This window comes from Hetaerina americana, unplaced genomic scaffold, assembly GCF_022747635.1.
Source record: "Hetaerina americana unplaced genomic scaffold, ioHetAmer1.1.p SCAF_8, whole genome shotgun sequence".
Lineage (NCBI taxonomy): Eukaryota > Metazoa > Arthropoda > Insecta > Odonata > Calopterygidae > Hetaerina > Hetaerina americana.
Genome location: NW_027287427.1, coordinates 65,101,093 through 65,120,397, shown reverse-complemented (window position 1 = coordinate 65,120,397; position 19,305 = coordinate 65,101,093). Strand labels below are relative to the sequence as shown.

The 19,305-nt window shown below is 34.7% G+C and overlaps 1 protein-coding gene across 1 annotated transcript in view; it reads right to left on the bottom strand.

Moving 5' to 3' along the window:
• Positions 1–10,651: 10,651 nt before the first annotated feature.
• Positions 10,652–19,305, bottom strand: part of LOC139697624 (protein lin-9 homolog) — a 33,127-nt gene continuing 24,473 nt past the window's right edge. Inside the window, exon 9 of the mRNA XM_071596403.1 lies at positions 10,652–13,280. Within this exon, the coding sequence (XP_071452504.1) occupies positions 13,086–13,280 (195 nt within the window). The 3' untranslated portion in view covers positions 10,652–13,085. The remainder of the gene's footprint in view (positions 13,281–19,305) is intronic.

Here is a 19,305-nt window from a genome sequence, read left to right as displayed (position 1 = left end):
TCGTATATATTATATCAAAAGACCCATTATCATAAACTTCAGCATCACTGGCTATTGAAAACCTTCTAATAAATAATCTACCCCTGAGATATGATTTTAAAAATTTTTTTAGTTATATCCAAGTTTCCCGGAAATAGTACGCATCAGATTGTGTCTATGTACACTGCAGCTATAATTTGCCAACTAACTGAATTTTCATTCAGTCAAGGGTATTCCTTCTCATGTTTTGGGATACTTTCTACCGGGAAAAAATTTAAGTCAGTGACTCCAAATAATTCCAATTGGATCGTGATGTCATAATAGTGTATCATTTTTTGCAATTTTGTCAAACTACTCTAAAAGGTTTGTCTAATAGGTGTTGATCGAGCTTACCTCATAGTCGGCCAATAGCATAAGAACCACATATCAAGGGGGACTGTTCAGTTACTTTCCATGCATGACCTGCAGTTTCAAAAGAAGATCTGTTATCCAGAAAATTATAAAGCTTGCGTGAAATCGAGTATTTCCATAGATATCACCACTCATATAGGTACTCTTCACTCGGTAGCTGAACTATCTACCCACTGCCTGATGAAGAAAAACAATTTAAAATTCAATTTGATTTGCACTTCAATAATAACAGCAGAGAGTATCCATTAAAATTATGCTAATTTACCACGCATGGAACATCAATTCGTTGTCTTAGGTGTCTAGTGCAATTTCATGAAAATATTGGTTACCTGTGTTAAATTATGGCAATGAATAGCAATTAAATTTATATGCATTACTATTATTTATTATATTAACATTTACAACTATGGAATTTACACAACATTGAATGAAAAAAGTAACTTTGTAATTCGACATACACCCGTGAAATTATGAAGTTACTTCCTTCATTTCAATACAGAACATCAATGTGCTCGTGTATTCTAATATAGAATATGCCGTGAATATTTTAAAGCAACTAGCATACAATATCATGGATCTAGTGCAATTTCATGAAAATATTGGTTACCTGTGGTAAATTATGGCAATGAATAGCAATTAAATTTATATGCATTACTATTATTTATTATATTAACATTTACAACTATCTTTTTTTGAATCATGTCACTGGACGGTTTGCAGAATTAAACTGGTGAAGCCTCTAAGCACCTAAAATTCTTTTCCATTCAGCATCACATGCGCTGACCTTTACATTGACTTAAATCTATAAAACATTCTTTCAATGTTACCTATCCATCAATAATATACATTTCAGAGGTGATGAGAAATAATTGACTTGAACATTTTCCTACCAAAGAATAAGCAGTCACGCTTCCTTTATGATGTGAAATATCAAATATTTGGCACTGGAAAGGGTATGATCATTGCTAGGTGACATTCATGTTGCCCTCAAGGTCATATGAGACAAAATAATATTCATTGATCCCAAGTCAACAGTTACATAAGGAATAAGATACCTTGATCAAAAAACACAAATTTATTCAGATGCATGTAAAATGATCCTTCCAATATGGCATTAAGATATTCATCAATAGAGTGAAGAATTTTTTTCCAGCAGGTACTTCTTCAAGTTGCATTTTAAGTTTGCGTGAAACTACTAGCCTCTCTTACAGACTTAAGAAGTTTGTTAAAATGTTTTATATCCATCTCTTTGGGTTTAATGGCAGTCTTTTTCAGATTAAGGAGAGAGCAAGTTGTTTCTTCGTGCTGAGTAATCATGGATAAAACAACTTTTAGGGTGAGAGTGACTGTTTCCAATATTAGTATGTACAATGGTGCACATAATATATCTGCATTGTATTAGAAAAGCAGAAGAGATCCAAATAAAGACTGACGAGGTGAGTGAGATTTTCCTACAAAAGATCTAACAACTCTTTTGCGTGCCTTGAAAATTCTTAGAAACGTAGTTCCAAAAGGGACATCAAAAGTGAGTTGTGAATAAAATGTACCAAAACACATAGTATTTAGCACATATTGATTAACAGTTACATTAAAACATTTGAATGTATAGCAAATGGTACTCAGCGTATGATCGTTTAAATGAATATACTTTGTAACTTCCACACAATTTTTGTAAATAAAAAATATAAAATAAAAATTGTGTGGAAGTTACAAAGTATATTCATTTAAACGAACATGAACCTCCACAAAGTTGAGCCCGAGACCATAGAATTCCTCAGCGTATGACTTTGATGAATGATGAAGACTAGATGATGAACATTTGTATCCAGCTAAAATGTCAATGCAGTTAGCTGTATATCAAAGTGCTATTAGCTTTAGATTTTGTTAACTTTATATAGTAAGTTGTCCAAGGATTCACCAAATAAAAGTATATTATTATCATCGATATAAATTTGCTTGAAGATTACTGGCAGAGCTAAGGTAATCAGGTAAGTGATTTATGTAAATAAGGAAGAAAACCATAAAATTTTTGCTATTAAATAACAATAGAGGCCACGATTATTTATACAGGTAAGATTTCATGACTAGCATAATTAAAAGCTCTCCAGAAATCTACAAAGAGCCCCTCTACCTCCACTTCAATATTGATTTAGTACATCTGTTGGTTCTAAAACCTTAGTTGGCCACAGATATAGCATTGTTGCCTCCAAGAAAGTTGAGCAAACAATCATGGAAAATTTTCTCAAAAAATCTATTCCTATTAGGCTGATTGGTTTTTGGTTGTTAAACTCATCTGCTTTGCCTTTTCTTTTGTATATAAACACTATAATACATACAACTTGTAGGCACAACTTTTGAACTCCTAAGAATTCATTAATTAGACATAACTGGGGATCTTTGATGAGATATTACAAGAGCAGAATTTTCTTACATTCAATAGCATCAAGACCCCGTACATTTTAATAAAACAATGTTTTAATTTTGACAATCAGCTCATTTTACAAATATATCTCAATAAATATAGAATTCTCTCCATAATTAAAGAGGGAAATATCGATGTCACCTTTTATGTCTTGCTAGGGTTCAACCCAAAAATAACTCATAATATGAGGCAATGATTTCTGGGCCATTGATGAGAGCTCCTGAATCATCACAAAGAACCACAGAAGTTTCGGTTTTTTGCCCAAGAGGTTCTTCAATAATTTTCTATTATTCTGTTGATAGAATTGAGGATTTCAGCATCAATAAATTCTTTGCTGCCTTTAATGAATAACGCTTTTAATGTTTCTTAATTTTATAATCTGACAGTATTTCCATATTATGATTCTTTTGCCAATACCAAAAGATTTTTCAAGTATTCAGAAAACTGACAAATATCAGGAGGAACCTCATATTTCCATGTTTCTCTGATGGTATCTCAAGCTTTAGAAAAAAAGCCACATTTACGTAAAACACAAACTTATCTTTGAGGAAGTCAAACTTAACAGTAAATGGCGAATTTCACATCATCATAAATATTATTCCAAGACTAAGATCTAACCATGTTGATGAAATTGATCTTGTTCATTTCACAAGGAGTCCTATGGTATATTTTTTAGGATTCAAAATTGGTTGGCAAGGAGAAAAAGGAAAAAAATAGGGTAATGCTCAGAAGAGTAGGATCTGATTACTGTAGAATTAATATTATAAAGATTCATGTTAGTCATAACATCCAGCAAATTCGAGGAGCAACTAGTGACTACTTGGATCCAAATTACTATTAGCCAGGCCAAAAGAGTTTATGATATTTACTGGTCCTTAGAGAGAGTATCTTTATAGTCAAGCTATCAGTTATTATAATATTAGTGCTCGGCAAAAATTGTGAACCAGGCCCAGAAGGTTGTCAAAATTATATATATATACATTTTTGAGCCACTACTCACAAATACCATGTAACTCCTTATAAACTATGTATGTAATCATTTTTACTTAATCAGTAATCGTTTGTTTCCCATTAAATTGATGTATTAGAGGTCCCAGGGCCTGACTCTCTATTGAGCAGCCATCACTCATCAACGAATTCATGTCATTTGAGAATTATAATGATTCCTTAATTGGCTAATCTCACAGCCATACATTCAAAGTCAACTTCCAATTGAGGTATGGGGGATTAGTTACTCAAATTTCATTGGTCCAAAAACATTATGTATAATCTTAATGCATCATTATAGTACTTCCTCATTCAAGGATGATGCAGTTCAGAATTTGCCCTTGCTTTCCCAAACAAACTTTCAATTTTTTCAAAAAGAAAATTCATTGAGAAAAAATATCATACCACGAAGTTCTAAGTACCATTTGGAAGGACATTATTGCTCCCCTGTAGTCGTGCCATGCCCGAATTTCTCTATTTCATTAAACTATACACAATTAAATAATCATTTAAATGATAGATTTTTAATATTTCATTACTAAAATAACTCTTTCCCAATACATTTCATCTTTGCCTGGTTTCTAGTACACACTTATGGTATAACTAATGAATTCACCAAAGAACTGCAAACTAACTACACTACTATGTATATTAATTCAAGCCAGTGAACTAAAGTATTACATACCTACTCTTCAAACTCATAAAATACATCCAAAACTTGTGGTATTTTTAAAAACATATTTATTAACTTGGGTTCCGAGTAAGTGGAAATAAGCCAAACTTCCTAACCTACAAATAGCTTTCTTCATGATTAAGAATTCCATTTCCAAGATTTAAATATGAAATTCTTATAACCGCCACATTTGCTTTCCAATGCTGAAGTCAAATTATTCAAAAGGAACCAGTTGAAATTCTAATGGATAAAGCTCAAGTTTTGAGCCTACTGATTTATAAATTGATATTCTTATAGGAACGTGGTCATTGAAGCAGGAGGATGGACGTAGACTGGAGGCTTTTGAAATGTGGGTGTGGAGAAGGATGGTGAAGATGAAATTGACAGAGAAGAAAACAAATGAGGAAGTACTTGGTATGGTGGGCGAAGAGAGGGGTTTCTTGGGAGAAATCCTAGTGAGGCAGGAAAAGTGGATGAAGGGGGTATTGACCGGCAGCGGGATGTTGAAGACTGTAATTGAGGAAAGAATGTTAGGCAAACAAGGAAAGGGAAGGAACAAGATAGGGATGTTGGATGGGATGAAGTGAGGAAGAAAGTACTCAGAGCTGAAGAGGGACCTGATGTAGAGTACGATGTTGTGTTTTGCTAGGGGTCACAAATTATTTTAATTAGTAATTTATTCCATCCAAAAACCTACCTTAACAGGTAGATTACCTAATAATAATTCTTATAGGTCTTTCCTAAAATGTCTCTAAATTCTTTCACGTGAATAAATATCCACTTCGAAGCTTTCAATCAATAACACTACGAAAAGCATTCAATGAACTCATTTCATGAGAGAAATTTCTTCTACCACTAGTGAAAATACTCTTAATAGAAGATGAAATGGCGATAAATTTCCCCCTACAAATCAAAATATTTACTGGCAATTAGGGGAACATTGGCACATTACCTCTGTAAGTATTATGTTTTCTAACCTGTCCCAACCAACCCATCCCATACACTAGAGCCTTGGAGTGATGAAAGGACTTGCACAAACTGTGTACCCCTCTTTTACTGGAGGGGGAACTGTTAATTGCAAAAAAAGGGTTAAATACACCAGATAGGTCTAAAGGTAGGAGTTAGATGAATGGCAGTTCACGTAGTATCTGATCCCAATGGGGTGGCCAATTTTTAAACATGACCACCGCATCGGGGTGGTCACGTTAAAAATATGCCAAGGAAAATCACAATTATCTATCTCATGACAATATGGATAATAGCAAACATATATTGAAAATGAATGAATTCAGAGAAAAACAGAACTTATCCCACTGGGCTGGCCATCCTGCCCAGCAGTGACAAGATCTCAGTGTTCATAATCATCCAAAATACTTGCACAATGAAGCTGTTAACAGAGAGAAAAAGACTGAAAAGGACCACAACAGATGGGGCAGGGTCATGGAATGTTAGGACGATGTTATGGACAATTAATGTAGAAATGGAGAATGTAAGTATAAATGTTAGGATTTTAGTGCAATTATAAGGAAAGAGGGATTACTTGAGCAACAGTACTCATATTAGTCCATCCCCATGGACTATAATATTGACATGATGGAACAGCTTGCATGCTCCTATGGTCCATAGAGCTGCGCTGGTAGAAGCAATGATAGCTGCTCCTGGTAGGGTCATCCCTGCCTAGTAGGTCGAAGGGTAGAGGCCAGATGGAGGGATGTCCATTCCATTTCTGCTCCTCAGTGACATGTTTCGTATTCCTCTCCTCCTTAGTGACATGTCTTTTGTATGTCGATTGATGGTGTCACACTAAAAATACTACTGAGAAAGGCAATGAGAAACAATCTTAGTTAATAATTCCAAGAAATGATGGACTAAAGCATGAATATGAGTCCTCGCAACTGAAGGACTCTGACCTTGTCGAGTGTTATCCCTTGCAGTGGAGGACACAATGCCTCCACAGTTACCATCACACAAAATCCTTGCACAGCCGAGTGGATGGCAGCAAAAAAGATGATGCAGAAGAGGAATTTGAATGTTAAAATAAGGACTTGAAATGTTAGGATGATGCTGAGGGCAAGAATATTGGGAAATATCAGGCATTAGTGGAAATAGAGACATGGCAGGACTCTCCAAGGGAATATGTAAACACAGTGGGGAATACTGGAGTGACAAGAGAATTTATTATAGAGAGAAAGGGTAGAGACAACATGGAGTAGCCATAGTAATGAATAGGACTTTGAGACGAAGGGTAGTGAATGTGAAACAGGTGAATGATGAAATATTAGTGATAATGATGAAATAAGAGCAGACTAAGCTTAGTAGTAATCCAGGTATACATACTGACAAACAGTCATGAGGAGGTAGCAGATAATGCATACAATCAGTTATATGAAATGATTGTGAATGCACCCTGTAGAAAACAAGTGATGGGAGACTGGAATGCAGGGGTAGGAAAAGAGAGACTTGAATTAGGTAGGAGTAAGGCTTAGAAGAAAGGAATGACTGCGTAGAGAAAACTATAGTTTTGGAGGAGAAAGTGCTTAATTAGTACTAATATATACCATTTATTATAAAACTTAGTTTAAACATTATGGCAGATAAAGATGTGGCTGGAAAATGTGGTGGGTCACAGAGAGATATCAATTAGATTATATTATGGTTTGAACTTGGGAATAGTGTCATCAACTCAGTTTTCTGGAGGTAAATGTGGATCACAATGTAGCGCTCATCAAACATTATCTTATATTGAAGAGTACAAGAAAAGGAAAGTAAATGGAAAATGGCATGCAGGATACAACTGAGGTGAAAAGAGTATCATGAGGCAGCTGATAAAATTGAGATAGGATAAAGAGACAAGCATATTAAAAGAAAAATGCTAATATCTCACACAATAAAGGTGACAAATGAAACAATTTGAATGGTAAATAAAAAGTCTTATATCACAGAGGATACGATTATAAAGATGGATGAGGGAAGAAATTTGAGGGATGTGCTCAAAGACCTAGGGAGAAGAAGGTAGAAAGATCAAAACCACTAAGGTGAGAAACTAAAGTGTAAAGGAAACAAGGTGTAAAGATGTGCACTACAAAAATATGGAAAAACATGTACTCTGGAACATTTACAGAGATGGCATAATATTGAAGCTAAAGTGGTTCAGGAAAGGGGGAAAGAAAATATACTGGAAATATATGATAAAGATAACAGGCCAATGAGTTTAGGTATAAAGAGGGAATATAACAGAGGATATCATAGGCCCAAAAATAATTGACTGAAAGATAGAAATAGCAATAAAAGAAATGAAACCAAAGAAATCTTGGAGAATAAAAAACATCCCAGCTGAACTACTCAAAAATTTAGGAAAATGAGGAAGGTTTTCAGGGTTTCATTCATAGGCTTTATGGGGGAGGTATTTAACCCGAAGACTGTTAGAGTAGTATCTATTTCCATCCCAAAAAAGCAAAAGCAGCAGTATGAGAGGAATATAAGTTTGATTTAACATGTGGAGAAGATTCAAAAAAGGTTGAAAAAGGGAGCAAATGAGTACTTAGGAGATCAGTTTGGATTTAGGAAAAGGATGAGTACATGTGATGCCATAGCAATTACGAGTTCACTAGTAGAATGCAAAATATTAGTATAGGACATAGAAACGCCTCCTCAAAAACTCAAGATAAACCTGTATGCTTCTTGTATTTTGAGGAGGCATTTGGCTTAGTAAACTGGGCACAAGTAAGCTGGAGGGATACATGAATTATCTCGAGCCTATATGTCTCAGGTTATGATGCCAACTGAGTCAGAATGGGCATGCTAGGTAGCGGGGTAAGCCGCGGTCTATTATCATGTTCTTTCAATATATATGCAGAAGAAATGGTACGGGGGGATTTGAACACAATGGTACATGAAAGCAAAGATGGATAAAGGGAGATAGAAGAGTTCGCTTCAGAAAATACAAATATGGTTTACACAAATGGAGGAGTTACAAATATTGTGAGAAAGCAATCAAATTCTGAAGGAGAAATGTTTTGATAAGAGAACAGCTAAAACAAGACAGGTATCCATGGTAGATGCTTGGAGAAACATGTAGGCACTTAGTCAGATCATTTCATCATCACACACAGATTTAGGGGGAGCATCACCAACTGGTTCCAGGGGAAGATGGCAAGTTAGATCATTATTTAGCTATAACTGACTGAAAAGAAACTCTCCTAAGGAGTGCACTTAGGTGGAATGTTGAAGCATTAAAGGAAGTAATTCCAGGAAAACATTTTAAATATATGAGGACATAAGAAAGAAAGCAGGTGAGGAAAGGTAAATGGATTTTTAAAATGAGGGAAACAGAAGAAAAACAAACAAATGACATTAAAGACTTGTGAAGGAAACCAGGGATCATAGGAAGATGATTGACATGATAGAATAATTAGTAAATGGAAGAACATTATCATAGAAATGGGAAGAAGAATGTACAGATCTAAGTATTAAGTCTTACGTGAGGAACTAACAAGACCAAGGAAACGCAATCAAAAGATATGTCAGGATATGGAGAAATTCAAGAGAAGGAAATTCAAAGAGCTGGAGGAGATACAGCACCAGTAATTTTAATTGAGTCATTCACAATGTGTATTAAAATGTAACAATCTCAAAGTGTAATAATCATTCGCCTCAACTGGGATGAAATTTTGACTGCAAAAGGATACCTCTCTAGCTTACCTGGCTGAAGCAATCAGCCAGATACCAAGGTGTCTGGGTTCATATCCAGGTCAAAGCAAATGATTTTAACACTGAAATTTACTGAAAAGAAAGGACTACAGGATAAGATTAACTTCACAAGCAATATACAATAGTAGTCCAGGAATCAACAATAGATAGTTACCTAACAGGGCACACAACCACCAAGGAAAAGATCAGTTGAGATGCACAAATATGAAAGAAAGGAACAAGACACCATTGCAGTGATGAGAGCAGCAGTAGGAAAGGAACAGAACAAAATCTTATGCACTTCATGGATTTTGGGCAGGCACTAAACCGAGTAGAGTGGATAAAGTGATGCAAGTATTGCAGAAATGGGAGTAAACTGGAGAGATGGGGCATTTTAACATTAATATAGGTAAGGGTAGTAGAGAGAGAGAATTCAGGATGGGCAGTGATAGATGAGAGATTTGAGATAATAGGTGTCCACTATCGCTTGTACATTTTAAAATATATGCCAAGGAAATGTTGAGGGTCATGAGACGGACTTTAACTGGGAATATGTGTGGGTGACAAGATGATTAGGCCAGGTTTGTAGAGTAAGCTATAGTTAGTCAGACAGCAAAGGGATTGCAGTCATTATGGAGTGCCTTATAATAAACAAGTACAGGTTGAAGATGAACCACAAATAAAAGAGATTTTTTTAGAAGGAAACTTAAGGTATAGAAAGTAGAAATCAATAAACTAAAGAAAGTGGAAAAGATCATGTGTAAGAGCAGCTTTATAGGAAAAAGGGCTGCACCAGTGAGGACAAGAAATAAGTACATGAAAGAAGCATTTGCAAGAAGAGAATCAATGACAGAAATGCTTGGTAAAGACTAAGATAGCACATGGTGCTGGATGGAGAAAATGAGTTGGAGAGAGAGGAAGACATTTATAAAATTTTAAAGATAGCTGGCAAAGAAAGGACTTTTCTAGGATAAAGAAGGCAGGAAAGGTACGTGGAGGAAATATTGAAAGGTAGAGGGATTGAAAGTCATGGTAGAAGGGAGAATTTTGGGTAAGCTAGGCAGAGAATAGGCTTTTTAGAGATCATGAAGGAAGGTAGAAGTTACAAATAATTGAAGGAAATGATATACGGTAAACAAGAGGAAGTTTTCTTGATATGTTGAGTGTAACAGTTGCTAAGGATTGTCCAAAACCTACCTTTAATGTATGGAATACATACCATACCAGTCAGCTTCTTCAGGTGAAGTGGACAGAAATGCTTTTACTCATCAACACCATTCAATTAAAGCCTTCACAGAAATCAATTACCATATGTATAGTCTCAAAGCACAGAAAGTTTGAGCCTACAGAATATTTACTTATGGTGTACCATTTGTCGGTATAATCTTCACAAAACTTACAACATACACCATTTGAAACACTATCAAAGTAAATTAACTGAAGTATGAAAGGACATCTTTTTCAAGTGCTCATTGTATTTTATTGCATCATGAGAGGATTGTTTGTACTTTGTTCATGTGCAAGAAATATATATGTGAAAAACAGATATTCCTTAGACACAATAAGTGTATGTAAATAACATGGTACACTATGTAAGTTGTGAATAAAATTTAAAATTATAACACAGCAGATTTGTAATTATAGAAATTCAGATGGTCTGAAAAAAATTGCTTACAAAAGAAATTCAAGTAGAACCCCAGCTGGTTTAAATACATTTTCTGCTGCATTCAAAAACCGGCCTCTTTAATTTCTTCTAGGATACATACTCCATAAAGCTATTTTCTGCAAAGCATATTATATCCAGATTCAAAACAATGTCTTTGTGTTGTTATTAAAATAACCAACAAAATTAAAGAAAAAAATACTGCATGCAGTACATAATATTACAAATAATATTTAATAAAAAGCTTAAACCCCATGATTATACATTACAAGCACAGTATGTACAGTCCTTTTTAAAATCCAAGCACCTGCCATTTGTTGCCACTTTTAAAAAGATATTATTCCAGTGACTGACAAGCACTAATTGACACAAACTTTGAGTTTGCATTCTAAAAACAACTGCAAGAGTAAAATTATTTGTACATAGAACTTAAATGAATTGATAACCAAATTCTGCATTCAAATGACACCAAAAAAACACTAACATTTAATTATAATAAACAAGACCATGCTCAGCCAAAGTAGGATAAATCATTTGATATCAATAAGACTAGACTTAAACAAGGGCATATCTTTCAGTTCTACCCTTAATTGGTACAATGGATTGGTACAAACTACAAGAATAAATTTGTATGTAGGATTTAGTCAGCACATAGGTTATTCACAGAAAATTAACAAAAGAACTAAAAAAAACTCCCAAAATAAAGTTATTTGATATATACGTGATATCTATAATTCACTTCCTGCCAACATGTTAGCAAAATTGCATTGTAAATGCAGTGATCACTAATAAAACTCATTTTCTACCTCTATGAAACTAAATAATTCTAGGTCTAGCAAAAATAAAATAAATGAAAAAATCTGTTTGCAAGTTCAAGGCACGTATATATCAAATGAAAACAAAAAAGAATTTAGGAAGCCCAAGCAGCATTTATAACTGGAAAAATTATAGGCATTACTAAATAGAATAAATCAGATTTTACATAAAAATGTTTACATAGAGTTCTTCCCTACAATAATATATAATTACCTAGTTTAACGAATTATATATGTGACAAAGAAAAGGCCATATCAAACAAATGACCCCCAGTGTTTTAAGATATACATATATATACATTTACATTATTTACAATTATCCTAATATTAACATACTTCCAAGGCCTTGTACAGTAATACAAACAGAAAGATCAAAAAGTAAGTTTTGGCACATAAAACAGCCTACATACCTATTCATTGGACTCTTATCTAAACAAAAATTATTCTTGTAAAATTTAAGGAAAAATCAAAATAAAGACTTTCATGTACACAAATTAACAAGTAATTTACAAATATATTTGTATAATTTTGATAGACAAAAATATATCCATGTTTACAGTATAGAAAAACTTCTATGATTTGAACCACTTTTAGCCTTTTACGTTGACATAAACCTGTTGGTGTTTATTACTACTTGCTTTGAATATTTATCTAGCAAAAAGTATCTTATTGCACAACTTTTCCTTCAAATGGCAATACTATCATTGCCCACACGACAATCTAATAACTGGTTCTAAGCTTTCGTTATCATAAAAATATTCTGATGAAATTAAGTGAATTACAGTGAAATGTAAAAAAGATAAGGTAGAAAGCTATATGTTATTGTACACAGGTTTTTCAAGCCTTAAACATTTTAATACCTAAATTAATTGATGAAATATGTATAAAAACAGAAACAAAGTATAAACTGTATTTTACCAAAGAAGTATTGATGTTTATCAAAATTGTTTCAACAAGATACTAAGCCAACATGAAAACCCTAAGGATAAAAATTATTTCCAAAATTCTTGCTATAACTTAAGATGATTTCAATTGAAGGTACTGATATGCTGTAACAAATGATTTGCTTTTGAGCAAATGCAAGAAATATGTTACCTTCATTTAGTTTGTTGTCGGATAAAAAAAATCATACATGACCCATGATTTTACCATTGAGACATCACAAACAACATTCAAAAAGCATCATACCAAGCTTATATCTGTACACAAACACTTACAATGAGAATGAGATGTGTGAGATAAAATGATTGAACTTCAATGAATTCCATGCTGCCCAAATTTCACAGAATATTTAGGCACACATGATTAGAATGAGGGATAAATCAGTACCACTTTACCATGGTAAAATTTTTCAGTCATAGATCAACTAACAAATGTTCGTAACACTTCAAGGAACTTTCTACTTTCATAGCTGTAAAAAGTGCCTTCACCACTGGAAAATCACTGCTATGTTTTCTGAGCTGTGAATGAATGGTTTAGTGATCCCATTTGACCAAATCCAGTTTGTATGTGTTGTAAGTGTACTTCCACACAATTCTGAAAGCATTGCTGGTTTTCAGGCATCAACTTCTCACGAATTTCATCCAAAGAACCTTGGAGAACCTTCATCTCATAGGCACTACGGTCAGCATCTGCCAAGTTCTATTCAAAGAGAATATTGCAAAATTAAAACCATTAAAATCCCAAACACAAAGTTAAGTTAGTAATACACGAAAACTACCCAAGCTATTCTGGTAATAACTGATGGTTTATGGAATACTTTACGGGTAACTTTATGGAATCGATTCATATTGGAAATGAAAAATAGTAACTTTGTGTTCTGTGGAATCACAAAGTTACAATTTTTCATTTCCACCATTCTGGTCACTAAAATCCAAGGGTAAAATATCATATACTACCTTGATTAAAAATTTCCCGGAATTTATTCAGAAAATTAAAAATACAAGTTTATTCATCTAAATCTATATTGTCCCCTTCAAAGTAATCCCCATCGACTGCAACACACTTATGCCAGCGCTTGATCCAATCCTCGAAACATTTTTTATATTCGGTTTTCGGTATGTCCATCAGTGCTTCCTGCGATTTTTCCATTACTTCCTCTCGGCTGCTAAAACGCGTTCCCCGTAATGGTTTTTTAACTCGATTGAACAGAAAGAAGTCACAGGGAGCCAAATCAGGTGAATTCGGTGGCTGTTGGATGGTATTTGTTGCATTTTTCGTCAAAAAATTACGAATAATGATAGCACTGTGCGACGGTGCGTTATCATGGTGCAAAATCCACGAGTTTTCTGCCCACATTTCTGGTCTCTTTCGGCGAATTGCTTCACGCAAACGTCTCATAACGCCCAAATAATACTCTTTGTTTACTGTCTGGCCTTCTGGCAAAAATTCATGATGCACTACACCGTTGTAATCCATGAAAACCGTCAGCATTGCCTTCTTTTTTGACTGAAAACGACGTGGTTTTTTTGGTCTCGGCTCATTTGGTGAACGCCATTCACTTGCCTGATGTCTGGATTGCGTGTCGTACTCATAAACCCACGTCTCGTCTCCAGTAATGATCCTTTTGATGAATGTGGGATCGGATTCAGCCTCGCAAATCATGTCTTTTGCGACGTCAACACGGTCTCTTTTTTGCATGAAATTGAGGTCTTTTGGCACCAACTTTGCTGCTACACGACGGAAACCCAAATCATTAACCACAATGTCTTGGGCGGATCCATAGGCAATGTTCAAGTCCTCCGCTATTTCTCTGATGGTTAATTTGCGGTTATTGACCAACATTTCTTTTACTTTATCAATTTTTTCACCGACTTTCGATGTCGATGGTCTGCCACTGCGTTCATCATCTTCGATTGACTCACGACCACTTCTGAACCGCTCGTGCCACTGGTAAACGACCGTTTTTTTTAGGGAATCGTTGCCGAAACACTTTTCCAACATTTCCAACGTCCGTGCGCCACTAAATCCGTTTTTTACGCAAAATTTAATACAAGTTCGTTGTTGCAAATTTAAATCCATTTCTGCAATTGTAAAAAATCGCCAACACACACAGAGATAGATGTACTCTTGGCTACGTAACTTTTGCAAATGTCAAGTTATGACACTAAGATTTAAAGGGAATATCAACAACAGATGTACCAATTTAACAAAAAAAAACAGAACTCAAATCGGAACGATGGGAGCGCCACACGGTGGTTATTCCGGGAACTTTTTGTTCAAGGTAGTAAACTAATGACCTCACTAAAATGCATACAATGAAATAGAGAAATCTGAAAGAAGCAAATGAAACTGAAAAATATTTCAGAGAAATTTCAATACGTATCTATGGTAAAAGCTGTACAATGGAGTTGAGGGCTGGGACTATTTATCTAAGCCACACTCAACTATCAAGTATTCCTATTATCATTTTTACAGCACTTGTTTACTTCTGAGAATATCATATCTGTCTTCAAATTGTCTCAATTTCCCTTTGAAAAAGGATAGTTTACATCCATTATGGAAAAATAATATGACTGTACATACAGTGGTATATTGATTTGTTGCACTGAGAAATACACCTAAACACATGCAAATGGGTATTGAAAATCATTTATTTTATCATAAAGATATTTTATCTAATTTAAAAATGATTTTTAACACTCAATGTCATTATTTAGGAATGGTTGTCGGTAAGTTATCTAAAAGAAGAACACATCTGCTCCGGCTTAGTATATACAAACATTTCCCCAGATAGAGTATAAATAACTAATTTATACGTATCACAGCCTATGCACCAAGAAATTATCCATAAAACAAAGAAATCTAGTGAAAAAATTACAGACAAGTATTGAACGTACTTACTACTGGTGCTAATCATTTTAGAGCGAAGAAAGACCCCCTCAAGTCCTTAAATTTCCTACAGAAATTTTGGTTAAGAAGAGAGACTATAATTAAAGGAATACATCAGTAAGTGATTATAAAAATGTCATTTAAAATAGTAATACCTCTTTAGAGCGAGTGAATTTTTTAGGGATTGTCATCTCTCATTAAACTGGAATGCCACTTTACATCAGCACAATGCACATGTGACATATCTGTGCTGTACACTACAAGTATTATGCCCTATGACATTTATATATCGCATATCAGACTAGTTTCCTTCCTTGTAAGTCATCTGCAGTTCCTCAGGAAGATCTGCTATCTAAAAAATTATGCATGTTGATACAGCACACCCTTGCTAATTCAGACTATATGAGGACAGAGTCTGGAATAGGTAGCCATTCAACACAAGTAATTCCATCGAGTATTTTTTACCACTAGGTATTATTGTGTGTGCTTCATTGCTAATGACTTAAAATTTTATATGGTAAAGAGAAGGCCTAAAGTGTAAAAATATCTTATGCAAATCTGAAAAAATTCTAGTTGAATAAAATACATTTAAAAATGCCCCCAGAAAGAATCAACAATTATGGGTTGCTAGCTATGTTACCAACAATATTATCTCATTTATTTGATTTACATATATTTTGTGAACTGCTCAGGTTTTTATTCAATAAATGTGAGTTTAAAAGAAGAATTCTACTTTTCCTTTGTGAATTTTAGTGGTGTTGACGCAGAGCTAAGTTAACTCTGCTCTCAGGCATACTTAAATTTTATCATCCACGGAAGAGAGATAATTGCTTCTATAGCTTACTCATCCGGCTGACATATTAAAAGATATACAGCTAATGGTTCCCCATGTGACAGCATGATATAATCATTGGCAACTGAAATCCGCTTAATATTATAAAAGGTAGCAGGATTCTATGTAAAAATAAAGTTGACAAATGAATAATGCTGTGGTGTGTTCGTTTTCATTCTCAGGATAACTACGGCAATATGAAATTAATTATTTACAATTTCATGATAAAGTGAGTTAAAATAATACATATTAAACCCAAATGATGCAAACATTATTCCTTAACGCATTGCATGCACTAGATGACTATTTTATCAAATTAAAATGGTACTGATGTCACTTCCCATTAATAAATTCTATCCAACCCAACCCAAAGGATGCTGAAAATTACAACTAATTAGATGATATGACATGGCTAAAGAATGAATGCAAAGGAAAATTAAAAAACAAAAATGGATTAAATTAAATACTACATTTTTATACGCTTAGAAAAAGGATGAATGCAATATACATACATGCAAATAGCTCTCTACATTCCATCATTGACCCATGATGTACTAGGCTGTGAAGATGAATGGGAAGAAGATGGAAATGATTTGAAAAAGCTACTTGCATTACTTTGCTTTCTGCTTAGGAGTTGCTAATGAATTGCAAGCTCCCAAAGAGTTCACAAATGCCTAAAACATTGGTGCATGTTCTAACATTTCATTTATAAAAATTGATGATAGTCCTAGAGCTTAGCTGGCAGGAGCAATTATATTTGCTCCTGGTATGGTCGCCCATGCCAGATAGGTGGAAGGTTGCGAGCGAGATGAACGGTAATTCACACAGCATCCATTCAACTATTTATCCCAAAAATGGAAGGATGGATACATAATGAAAATGAGTCCTGGCAACTACAGGACTCGGCCCAATTGGCTATGGGTTGAGCCAGGCAGCAGGAGAGGCAAGGCTTCTGCATGCATCATCTCACAAAAGCCTTGCAAGGCAAAAGCATTGACAGCAGGAGCACAAATGAAGGATAACAAATTAGTTAGAATAGAAATTTGCAAAGTTAGGACAACAATGAGGGCAGGAAAATTAGGGAATATAAAGTGAGAGATGGAGAGAGGAAATATAGATATTTTAGGGTTTTGCAAGGTGAGACGGAAGAATAGTGGGGATTACTGAAATGATAGTTATAGAGTAAATTCCATTGGAGGGCAAAAGAACCTGCAAGGGGTGGCAATTATTGAAAGAAATAGGAGCAAGAAGCATGGTAAACATAGAGCAATGACTGATAGAATTTTATCAGTAGAAGTAAAAGTGGAACTGACAAACTTGGAGGTAAATACAGAACAGACAAACTTGGTCATTTTTCAGCTATACATGCCACCAAGCAATCATAGGGAGGAAGAAGAGGATAGGGTATGCGATCAGTAAGATGGCATCATTGCAGGTGTTCCTGGAGGATAACATTTGATATTTATGGGGAATTCGAACACTTGAAGAGTAGGTAAGGGAAGAGATAGTTGCAAGGAAGGGGACTATGGTTTAAGAACAAGGAATAACCACAGGGAGAAAATAGAGTTCTGCAGGAGACAGGGGTGAATCATCACCAAAACTTGGTTTAGACACCACAAAAGGAATAGAAAGGTATCAGCTAGACTATATTATGGTTGGGACCATAATTAGGAAGAGCATGCTCAACTCCCACAGTTTCACAGGAGAATATGCAGACTCGAACCACAATTTAGTAATTATGAAGTGTAGTATCTGATTCAAAACGGAAGGAGTATCAGCAGGATAGAAAATCATGAGTGAGGAAAAAGATCGGGGTACTATAGAAGAAAGTGGAAACATCAAAAAATGTTTATCGAAAGCCACAAAAAGAAATTATAGGAAGAGTAAATAAGAAAAGATAACCACAGATAATGCTTGAGATGATTAGAAAAATGGAAAAGAGAAGGAAATGGAAGAGTATAAACACTGAATAGGTGAAAGGAAATATAAAGAGTTCAATAATAAACTAAGGTACTAAACATATAGGGCAAAAAAGCATGGAGGCATGTACAGCACAAGGATATTAAAAGTTTACACAGAAAGAGCGAAATAGGTGCCTTAAATATTAATTGAACGAGAAAATATCCCAGAGATGGTAGGAATATATAAAAAAAACTGTGGGAAAGAACTTAGGACAGCAAGTTTAGATATAGAAGGAGATTCTGAGGTAGATGAAGATAGCTTAGGTTCAGGCTTCCTTAATGACAAGATAGAGAGGGCACTACAGGAATTAAAATCAAGGTACTACAGATTGTGGGGGTAGAAAACATTCACGTAAAACTAGTTCCAAGTTAATGAAAAGGTGGGAAGAAGAGTTTTTATGGACTAAAACATTGCATTTATTTGGAAGGGACTTGGTCGGAAGGCTTTCTCAGATTAGTTTCAGCCACTATACCAAAAATAGCAAACGCAGCAATAAGTCAGAAACACAGAAAAATAAGCTTAATTTCAAAAGCAAATAAAGTGGTTCCCAGAATCATCAATTACAGGACTGAGAGAAAGGCAAATAATTACTCAGGAGATCATCAGTTTAGGTTCAAGAAGGGGAGAGACATGCATGATATAATTAGGTCACTAATATACAGGAACATACAATACAATCAGGATGTATTTGCCTGTTTCATTGATTTCGAATGGCTGTTCGATAGAGTAAATTGGGTAGAATTAATGAAAGTATTGCAGAAAATAAGAGTCGATTGGAGGACTAGGAAACTTACCAGCAGCCTGTACATGTCACAGACTGCACAGGTGCAAGTGGTGAATGGAGAGTTCAGATGAGCAGCGTTAGGAAGAGGAGTACGAAAAGGGTGTCCATTATCACCTGCACTGTTTAATGTATTTGTTGAGGAAATGATAAATGAGGGATTGGAAGAAATGGAGGCAGGAATGAAAATCGGTAAGGCATTTATAAAATCAGTTAGATTTGCAGATGACCAAGCTTTAGTTTGCCAGTCAGCCAAGGGG